General features: G+C 39.9%; 2 protein-coding genes across 2 annotated transcripts in view; one reads left to right on the top strand and one right to left on the bottom strand.

Moving 5' to 3' along the window:
* Window positions 1–6,670, bottom strand: LOC145452076 (uncharacterized). The gene is made up of 6 exons (XM_080330292.1): window positions 6,417–6,670; window positions 3,571–3,702; window positions 2,961–3,038; window positions 2,401–2,579; window positions 1,635–1,754; window positions 1–1,031 (listed from the first exon to the last, which is right to left on the bottom strand). The coding sequence occupies exons 1-6, from the start codon at window positions 6,478–6,480 to the stop codon at window positions 795–797; spliced, it is 810 nt and encodes a 269-aa protein (XP_080186418.1). The 5' UTR covers window positions 6,481–6,670; the 3' UTR covers window positions 1–794.
* LOC145452075 (phosphonoacetaldehyde hydrolase-like) overlaps window positions 1,617–10,981 on the top strand; it is a 69,243-nt gene continuing 59,878 nt past the window's right edge. The window contains exon 1 of the mRNA XM_080330291.1: window positions 1,617–1,627. The gene's annotated coding sequence lies outside the window, so the exon portion shown is untranslated. The remainder of the gene's footprint in view (window positions 1,628–10,981) is intronic.

The raw sequence follows: 10,981 nt of genomic DNA, 5'->3' as shown, positions 1-10,981 counted from the left end.
TTGAATACAGAGTGATGAAATGTATTTCCATGCAAGAGACTATGAGTCTGAACAGAATATGCTTCGGGTCATAATTCACGATATGGTGCCGGAGAATTAGTAATAACACATTGCCGTGGATAGCATGCAATAAAAGGTGCTTTGACGTCTCAGTCAACAACGGGGTGAATGACATTGACAACAAACAATTTCATTCGGAATAATATTAATAATAATAATAATATATAGATTATAATGCGTTATATTAAATAGGAATGAAGTTTGTCCGGATTCAATTTGGAAGTTTCTAGCACTGTGGCAATAGCACTAAGATCTGGGGGTTGAAGGAGAGAAATTTTAACATTTTACAGAAAAGCAATAGATCGCATCTGCTTGCGGCTGATAAGTTGAAGAGTTGCAATGTAGAACATCGTGAATATCATATCCGATTGGATACTCAGCTTCGCATCCCATCAATAAACCTTTTATCATCTTCTAGCCAACAAAGGGATTAACGTGAAGAGATTTCAAAATATGCACAGGCATATCTTCATGTCATCGGCGACTAAGGTCAGTTCTTGGACTGATTTGTTCCGTACCCGAAACAAGTAGGCCTATTCAAGCAAAATACATGTCTTAATTGATAAGTGGGCAATAATGGTTATAACTTGAATAGATCTACATTGGTATATTATCTGCGGAATCATCTTTATTGGGTATCCCATCGAACCATAGTACTGTCAATAATTAAGATCGGGAGTAGGCCTATCCGAATGAGTTGCAATTGTGACATCAATCATACAGATCGAAGGATTTTAGCATCTGGTTCTCATCGCTCCTGGATCACATGGTGGCTCGTAATGATTCTGATTCACCATTGCTTGAATGAGCAACGAGCATGCGTGCTCACAACTACCATATCGCGACTCCCCTGTACATGATACAGAGTGGCCATTGATTTGTTCGTCTTGACATAGGCACTTGTAACGTAGTTTGCCATGGCGCCATTTTGATTCCGCACTTGTTGTGATCGTATTCCCCGCGTAGTTCAACTTGGAAATATGAATAAATCTCTCAGTTTAATCATGGTTAACTGCGTTGTATTTTGGATTGCAGTTAAAACAAACGCTTTTTAAAACACCTTGTTTAAAACATGTGTTAAACAATGTTTTAAACGAATGCATTAAAAAAATTGTGTTTATTAAAACGTTGTATAAATTATGCCATAATTGTACGACTACTTCCGAAAAACATGTAGTATGAGCCTACGGACGATTTGCAGTCAGTCAGTCAATATAGTCGACGTATACGATGTGGGGTTGCTGGAACCCTCGAAATCGACGTCGGTTCAACAGTTATAGCATGTAGTGTAGATATATAGATCATTGGTACGAAATGGGTCTTCTGATGATGAAGACCGCCGACCGTAAAAATGCTGCATACCGATGTTAAAGATGTTTTTGATCAGTTTATGACAGTAGTAGGAAGCCCTTTTTGTTCCAAGAGTTATATTTACTCTATATTTTTAATCGTCAATGTCAATCCGAAATGTGACGTCACAATGAGATGTTCGTGATTTCATGACTAAAAAATACTATAAAACATATTTTAAACAACATATTTTATATGCAACCCTAGTTGTATTATGGTCTTACATATGAGTGGCGTTGGTTATGCCTGATGCTTCCTCTAACCTCATTCCAGGATGTCGTCAATTGGCAGTTCTCCCCGGTGCGGCATGTGGCACATTTACAAGTTGGAAAGTTTTCCGACCACTGTGAGAATTCACAAAGCAGAAAATTACAAAAATATAAGTCAACAGAGGGAGCTTGCGCAGTACCATTGCGGTTTCTGGCATAAGCAACGCGAAACGCTGATGCATAGCGTGAATGCCAGCCAGGGGTCATCAGTGCCGTACAGGGAGCAAAGCCAAGGTAGACCCTTTATTACTTGACTATAAAACGCATTGGCATGCGACGTAGAAGTAATGCCCTAAATTTACTCTCAATTACAATTTGAAGTAGGAATTTTCCAGATAACCAACGCTAATATATACAGGTAAAAGTGGAAAATAAAACGCCTGAAAAATACTCAAGGACGAAGCAATTGAGGCTTCGCGTAATTGCAGTAGTCAATAAAGGTTGGGGGATGCTAATTTCAAAATTGCACGATGCATCTCGATTAACACAAAATGAGTAACGACAATACGACCAATTGCACATAATATTCAGTTACGACAATATACAGGTGCTATTTCGCTCGACAACTTCTCTCGTATAATTGATGCCCGAAGTAGTCCAACACAAGTTAACTGGAGTAAATAGGGCAAAAATATAAAATATACTTGAATACTCCGAAAATGTATGAGTAGTCTTTAATGACCATCTCTGGAAATCAATTCTATCCATTCTATTCTCGCACCTCCCCGTTTTCCATGCACTTTATTGACTTATTTGTCGGCTGGTAAGTGTTGTCAGAAAACGGAACACGATTCTGCGTACAAGTAACCTTGCAAGAAGTTCCAACGATGTAGGTATCTGTTGAACATTCCACAGCGCCGAAAGAAATCTGCGGAGGTGGCTCACAAGTTCCGGGGGGCTCTGAAAAGAGAAAGGAGATTTTTGCATGCAGTTGGCAGACACCGAATACGTGCCTATAACCCATATAGGGATGCATTTAACACAAACAGTGTTTTAAAACGTTTTGTGTAAAACATGTTTTAAACAGTGTTTTAAACAAAGGCCTTTTAAACGAAGTAAATGTTTGTTTTTTTAAGTTGTAAAATTATGCCATAATTATGTAAATACTTTTTAAAAAACATGTTGTATGAGCCCACGGGCTTATACAATCCGATTATATAATCCGATTGCTTACAGTGATACGGGGCATCTGACGGCGTGACATGCTGTACGTAGGTGTACAGCCGTAAAAGTATGGAGATTGACATCATAAATTCTTGTTAAATAATATAAATATATTACCTTGCGGACCAAGAGTAGCCAACCAAGTAAGCAACAGAAAAGTAGAAAAATTTTTCAGCAGATTCCTCGGAACAGGACCTGAAATTGGTGATGATATTATTTACAACTTGTGGCCTTTTATAGTGTAGGCCTACGGGATATGTAAGATCAGTAGCTAAACGTCGTACCCATACTTCTACCAATGGTAAAATAAGTAGTGAATCCGACAATAAGTTGCCTTATGATTACAAGGCCGTCGATTACACGATTTCGAGCATAAGAAATGGTCAAATTACCAGCGACGCGATGTCCTATAGTAAATTAGAACCAACATGAGCCCCCCAAACGGATGGCTGCGACTGGCAACGTTTCTCTTAGAAATCAGTCGCCGATTTACGTTAACCGGTATAGACCAATTAGCCTAAGAAGAACGGATCGTTTGTAAAGCAATGAATTCCAACTTAATTACCAATTCAAATTGCAGTTTACTGCGAAGAATTATTTCAACATACGTCTCAGCGAACACTCATGTCTAGTTTCCAAGAAATGTGAATGAGAAGAGAATGCTGGCTTGGTGACATGGAATGAAAACTTGTGATGCATGGTAACAGAAGAATATCATTTTGTATACCGTTTTGCGTTCCATCTGCACTCTGGCCTTGTCCAAAGAAAAAACGACAGTTTTTGTAAATGGCATAATAGATCCCGCCAGTGTCTACGTTTGTCCCGATGGTATTTCCTGCACCAAAATGCCGATTGCCACCTAGAAGATCAATTGTAGTGATGTAAATTGACGAAATGATCGGACTCCTTTATCAACTTTAAATACGACACCATGTTGTGTATAGGTTAATAGAGACGAAGTCATCGAGTATATCATCTCGTTATTCATAGTTGACCTGGTAAATTTACAAATGCTCGCACAATCCGGGGATCAACCTATGTCCTCTCTATGTGGAAAATGTCGAGAATGAAGTAGACTCCTGAAATGTCAGCAAAGTCAAATTATTATGCCATTGCATGCAATACTGGACGGGGTTACTATAGATTGGAGAATCGTGGTAAATTAAGAATTGGGAAAAGCTAGTCAGTTAGAGATAATTAAAAATTAAATATTATCATATTATATTATGATACTGTCATTTGTCATATAATTTCGATCTTATTGCGAGGTGCGCCTTGGCGTTGCATTCATCATCAGATACGGTAAATGCGATACCCAAGTAGGAGCATAATTTCTCTGGTGGGTAATTTGCAGGAATATATTGGATGGTGGCGTCCATCTTCCTGTTAGTCAGTACCCTGATGCAGTTGCAAACTTGGAAACTTGCGAGATGCATCTTTAAGCCGAGTGCACAACAAGTACGACCGCCTCTATCCAATTGTTGCAATAGCAGTGCTTTTCAACCTTTTTGAGCTCCATTCGCACTTTTTTTGTAAAATAAATTTCATTCGCACGAACTAAGCGAAAATCGTTATACAAAAAAAAAGATGAAGATATACTTAACAACATTTTGTTCAGATGTGCAACAAATTAGCTGCTATGTAACTTAAGCTATCAAGTGTCCCATTAAAAAGGCAACTTTTTTCGCTCGCTTTGATCTCAATTATTTCACTAAAACCCTTCTCGGCCAAACAAGGTCTTGGGTTTTGTACAAGAACGTCTACTAGTGCTTGAATGGTCAGGTCTTAAAATCTGTACTGCACTCCTGTCCAAAATACAGCGTATTTCTCGCGATTGAAAAATGCCTGCTGACAGAATCGTTTCTTAGAGCTGACACGGTCCCGGAGGCTCCAGTTTGTCGAAAAGGTGAAACACGCACATGTTTGTTTTGAGGCTTTTGCCTTATGTCTTGGAACATAAGGTGAAAAAACGATCAAGGAGAGTAGGCACATTGGAGCAACGGATCTTAAGGTAGCGAGCTCTAACTTCTGTTTTGCGAGTATATGACACGAGCAAATATACTCAAGATACTGTATGTTCTGTTCTTTAGCTCAATCTAACTTGAAGACTCAGAACAGTTTAATAACGGTAAAGCAGCTTTTAGAATACCACTAAAATCTGGGTTTCTGTGGCATCTCGCGACCCGAGCCTCACCCATGAAAAGGAATTCATTTTGAATATTACAGTTGTAAGCTACGATTTTGAGGACAGGTATAACATGCAAAACGCGCACACCACAATTCTACTCACCACAGCTCTACAAAACATATTTGACGCACTCGATTTCAAATTAGGACAAATTAAATTCCTATGCGTGTCGCAGCTGTACAACTTGTCTATTCCGATCGCAAGAACGGGACTATTCCGTGCCGACAACGGAGCATATCCATATCGGAAATTTGGCCATCCAACATCAGTCATTTTTAGACCAAGATTTTGTCACCGCTTATGTTTTTGGCACCGCATTTTATCAGCGGTTTGTTGGCGAAAACATTACGTCTTCATGTGCCCCTACGGCCTACGCAGAAGGGTTTTACTCGATATAAATCAGTCTCATAGGCCTGAACTAGCTCGTTTCACACCCCTACACTAGTTCATCCCAACGGTCTTCGGCCATGTTTTCCAGAAAAACCAGTTGGACAAATCTTATCATGAATTCTTACGATAAAGCCATATTTTCTGCGTATCTCGCTTATTGGCTAAAGTACCCAACACAGTGCCTTGGATATGTAAAAACTATAGCAGCATTTTTTGCAATAAATTCAACAAATATTGCATACATATTAACAGATAGCTCTGGCACCGTGTCGACCAAAAATCATATACTCATTGCGATACATACTTTAATACCTTGAGGAAGTGAAAATTTTCGTTACAGTAATTGCAAATGTGAGTCTGTAATGATGGTAGGCTATGTGCTACTATCCTCGTGCCTCGCGCTAATCGAATAGTTATTACGAATATGTGATGATTGTTTAGCGAAAGAAAGCAGAAAGTCAATTTGACATCATTCACTGCGGCTTGTGAGAACTACGATTTGCGGTGCGTCGTAAGTTAAACAAATTTTTACAATTGCGTCGCCACTACAAAAGTTATACACTGACCTTGATTTTCCTATTAGGCTTATTTGAATTATTCCAAGTCAAAAAAATTAACAATTATTGGCGATTTTCATTCGCACTTGATCCGGATTTTCATCCGCACTGTTCGCACCACCTTCGTCATTCGCACTGCAATTTTTTTCATTCGCACAAGTGCGAACCGTCACACAGGTTGAAAAGCACTGCTGTAGGGGAAGGAGAAGATAGCAATGTTACGGGCCTGGTTAGGTGCTGCGATACCTGAGTGTAAGCTAATGGTGGTCTTCCTGATAAAGTCATTGAAATACCATGGCGTTATATGCATGACAATTGTGGCTTTATAATCTTCACATTTGAGACACAAACGTGAGCGTTAGAAGTTACTCCTGTTAGCGTAGTGTCAGTGGGTAAACACTGAACCTACATGAAACATGATAGTAAGTTTCGACTCACGGTTATTTCGTGGATTGGCCCAGCGCAGCAGTTCACCAAAATATGTAAACAGGAAGTTCCCCATGTCGGACCATCCACGTGAAATTTGCTTCGGAATCCTTGATTAATTCAATTCGAGCGTGACAATGAAAGACGGAGATTGCCTCATTGAGATTTTCCCCGTGCAGCTGCGATATCCTGTTTATCGTCCGACAGTGCCCGTGTACCACAGATTGACAACAATTTATGTATAGTACGTCTATATCTGGCATACGTTATGTAGGAGATGTGGAGATACAAATTAGTGAGTTAATATGTATACAGTAAAATAAATATGGGGACTTTGAAAAGAGGAGTTTACAAGCTGAATGACTAGCCCGTGATATTATCTATCACCAAATTACAACGTACCACTGTAATGACCAATATTTTACAGTGCCAATCACTCAATCAACGCGCTCGGCCAGTTTATGTGCAACTTACGAACCACGGACATGTCATAGGGCAGTTCTTCTAAACTTTTGTGAGCTTCATTCGCACTTTTAATTTTGGATAATAAATTTCATTCGCACAAACGGACCCAAAATTATCATACAAAAAGAAGATGAAGATACTTAAGAAAATATTCTGTTCAGATGTGAATCAAATTGGCTATTATAGCTTAGGCCATCAAGTGTCTCATTAAAAAGACAGCTCCTTTTTCTCGTTTTGATTTCAACTATTTCAGCAAAATCCTTCTCAGCCAAAGAAGTTGTTGGGTTTTGTACGAGAACGTCTGCCAGTGCTTGGGTGGCCGGGTCTTAAGAACTGTTCTGCACCCCTATCCAACATACAGTGTATTTTCCGCGAATGAAAAATGCTTGCCGACAGAAATCGTTTTTGAGAGATGACACAAACGTCCCGGAGGCTCTAGTTTGTTGAAAGGGTGAAAACCCCACATGACTGTGTTGAGGCTTTTGCCTGATGTCTTGGAAAATAAGCTCCAAAACGATCAAGGAGAGTGGACACATTAGGGCTCGCTACGTTTTGACCTTATGATACGTTGCTCCAACTACTGTTCTATTTTTTTTCTTATCGATTTCTCATCTTCTGTCTCGCGAGTAAATGAGGAGAGCGAAGAAAATCACGATGCCATGTGTGCGGCGCTTTAGCTCAATCTAACTTGAAAGTCCGTAACAGCTCAATAACATTCAATAACCAATGATCCGCTCCTTATACCACAACAAAAATAGGAGTCTTAGTGGCATCTTGCGATCCGAGCCTCACTCATGAAAAAGATTGAATAGTATATTCATATTGAAATAAACCCGAATATTTTCGGCTTACACTCGACAGGGGTAATCGTCAGCAACTAGTAGAGAATTCAAAAGAACATTGTATATCAACAATCGCGCCACAAAATATGACGTCACCAGCATGAAAGAGAGAGATTATCTCGATGTTCTTTTTGTCTCCTGTTTTCTTTTGCCCTTTTTTATTTTATCTAATTGAAAAGTCGATGTATAATATATATATATACATTGTTCTTTCCAATTCTCTACTAGTTGCTGACGATTACCCCTGACGAGTGTCAGCCGAAAATATCCGGGTTCATTTCAATATGAATATACTATTCAATTGATGAAAAATACTGAAATAGTTATGATTTGCAATGACTGTGATGTCATACTGTTTCACTTGCTACACCTTCTTCTGTTGTTGTTGTTGTTGTTATTGTTGAAAAATACTGAAATGCTTGTTATGATTTGCAATACCTGTGATGTAATACTGTTTCACTTGCTACGTCTTCTTTGTTTTTGCTTTGATACATATTTCACGCTGGGCACACTGTGTACACTGTGTGTACTCTGCTTGGATGTTTACTGCTGAATATCCATGTCTTTTATATCTTGTAATTTTTATGTCCCTTGGTTAACTGTCATATTCGTTATCCTTGACGTACCTACATCTTGCCCATTGGTGGCTTTTGGGGTGCGCGATGTGGGCGGTCACTCGGACCCCCCTGGTCGAAGCCCCGCTCTTTGGTCAACCATAACGTATCTGCATTTGCTAGAAACGTACCATATCCCGATAATCATCAAGTGTCTGCATGCAGTAGAGTAGTGGTTCTCAACCTGGGGGCGTGAAAGCATCTGAAGGGAGGCGCGAAGAAGCGGTCAACCGAAGTAAAATTTTCCGCTCTGCGCGATTTAGCTCCAATTCAAGCGTGTTTCTCTATATATAGACCGAATTTCATATTTTGGAATTCTCTCATCAACAGTCATAACCTTCCATACCATCAAACAATATGTTGGGCTTGCTATCATCCTGGTTGGATTTTGTGATATGACGATAAGGGGGGCGCGAAATGTTTCACTAGCATAAAGGGGGGCGTGTCTAAAAAAGGTTGAGGACCACTATAGTAGAGGCACTTAGTATTGATGTAGTCTATCCTTGCAACCATGCAATAATAGATATGACCTAATCCAGTGCTGGCTCATCATTAATGTCAGCCGATAGCTTTCCAGATTAGTGTGGGTCTATTTAGCCTATAGAATTTCTGGCCTGCGTCAAAGTCGTGTCATATAGTGATATTAACACTACGTAATCCTGTTCCAATGGCGCACCAATGTTAAGCTGGTAACAACAAATGTAAAAAGGGGGTTCTGGGGGCGGAGCCCCCCCCCCAGAAGCTGCGATTACATACTTATAGGGGGGCGGAAGTCTCGCCCAGTGCCCCCCAATCGTAGGGCTTCCACGGATATTGCCATATTTACTCGTTTACAACTCCGCTGGGTGGCGACTGAATCTAACACCTCCCGGTCTTCCCTCGTCTCCCAATCCATACCGATTTACATATTGTGTTTGTTCGTAAGATGACTAAACCATACTGACTGACTGAATGAATGAATGAGCATATCAATATCGAAAGGTTTGGCCATCCAACGATGGTCATTTTTGGCCAAGGTTTTGTTGCCGCTGATGATTTGGCACCGTATTTTATCAACTGTATATGTTAGCCAAAACTTTGCATTTTCATGTGTACTGACGCAGAAGGGGTTGGCCTCGACATGAATGAGGCTCATATGCCTGAACTCGCTCGTTGCACACCCCTATACCAGTTCATCCCAACATCATTCGACCATGTTTTCCAGAAAAACCAGTCGGACAAATCTTATCATGAATTCAAACAACAGGTCGGCAGATTCTAATGATCAATCCATCTTTTCTGCGTGTCTCGCTCATTGACTATAGTACCCAGCATAGTGACGTTGGATATTTAAAAACTATTTTTGCAATAGCGTATATTCAACAAATATTAGATACATATTACCAGATAGCTTTGGCACCGAGTTGACCAACTGGCTGCGGCCCATACTTTAATAAACCTTGCTGGGGTGAAAATTTGCATAACAGTAACTTGCAAGTGTGAGTCTGTAATGATCGTGTTTACTGCTATCTTCGTGCCTCGCGCTAATCGAATTGTTAATACAAAAAATTGATTGTCCAGCGAAAGAAAGCAGAACGTCAATTTGACCTCATTTCTCCTGCCTGTCGCCTGCTCAGACGGACTGATACACTGTATGTCAGCCACACTCTTTCAAACCAGGTTTTTGGTTACGTAATAATTATAGTGCGTAAATAATAATTCACTATGGCTTGTGAGTGAAAAAGTTATTGTCAAAGCTACGATTACTGGTGCGACGTAAGTCAAACAAGTTTTTACAATTGCGTCGCAACTACAAAAGTTATGGGATACACAGCCCTTGAATTTCCTATTAGGATCATTTGAATTATTCCAAGTCAGCAAACGTAACAATTATTTATGATTTTCATCCGCACTCATCTGGATTTTCATTCGCACCGTTTACAGCACCTTCGTTATTCGCACTGGTAATTTTTTAATTTGCATAAGTGCGTACCATCTCACAAGATGAAAAGCACTTTCATATGGAATCAACACTTCTCTAAGTAAAAGTTTATGATGATATAAATTTCTTAGTCACAAGCGATGGAATGCTAAATTGGATGGATTTGATATTCCATAGTCAGTCTAATCAGTGGCGTAGCAGCCACTTGGCGCCTATAGCTCTTCGCCATGGGCGGCAAGATGACAGGTGGAGACCTTTTCTTTAGTCAACACAACAAGATTTCCAGTGAATATAAATGAAAAGATTGAAACTATTTCAAAATTTTCAACGAAACCATGGGCGTCAGCATATGCTCAATGAGCATTGCTCATACACCACTGAGTTCAATGTCACGTAATACGGGCTGACAGAAGTATAGCGATAAATATCCATCCATGCCAGCCTTACTGAGAAAGGCATCGGAGACATTATCATACAAATATGCGATGTCACATTGCTATTCCTAGGGATGGATTTGCCAATCACTCGTCGATGTTCGTGGTTCGTGCATTTGCTATAACTTGGCTCCCAATCGGAAATACAACTGAACCACACCCGAAAAATAAGTTACTACAGAGACATGGAGAAGTAGGGTAGGGTTACTATACGTCCTCTTTTTTCAGGAAATTGAAAATGTCCTCCGAGGACGATTAAATGTCCTCCTTTCTAACAATTCATCCTCCTTTACAGCTTTTA

This window comes from Botryllus schlosseri, chromosome 12 (genome assembly GCF_051294905.1).
Source record: "Botryllus schlosseri isolate E-star chromosome 12, Bs_hap1, whole genome shotgun sequence".
Taxonomy (NCBI): Eukaryota; Metazoa; Chordata; class Ascidiacea; order Stolidobranchia; family Styelidae; genus Botryllus; species Botryllus schlosseri.
The sequence above is the reverse complement of the archived record's forward strand: the minus strand, read 5'-3'. Positions and strand labels throughout refer to the sequence as shown.

What these genes read in the sequence shown, in the direction of transcription:
- LOC145452076 (XM_080330292.1), bottom strand. Translation starts at nt 6,480, where the DNA reads ATGGGGAACTTCCTGTTTACATATTTTGGTGAACTGCTGCGCTGGGCC. An exon ending in TGCAGATGGAACGCAAAACG is followed by an intron (nt 3,039 to 3,570) that starts GTATACAAAATG and finishes CACCAATTTCAG; the next exon opens with GTCCTGTTCCGAGGAATCTG. An exon ending in ATAACCAACGCCACTCATAT is followed by an intron (nt 1,032 to 1,634) that starts GTAAGACCATAA and finishes CATATTTCCAAG; the next exon opens with TTGAACTACGCGGGGAATAC.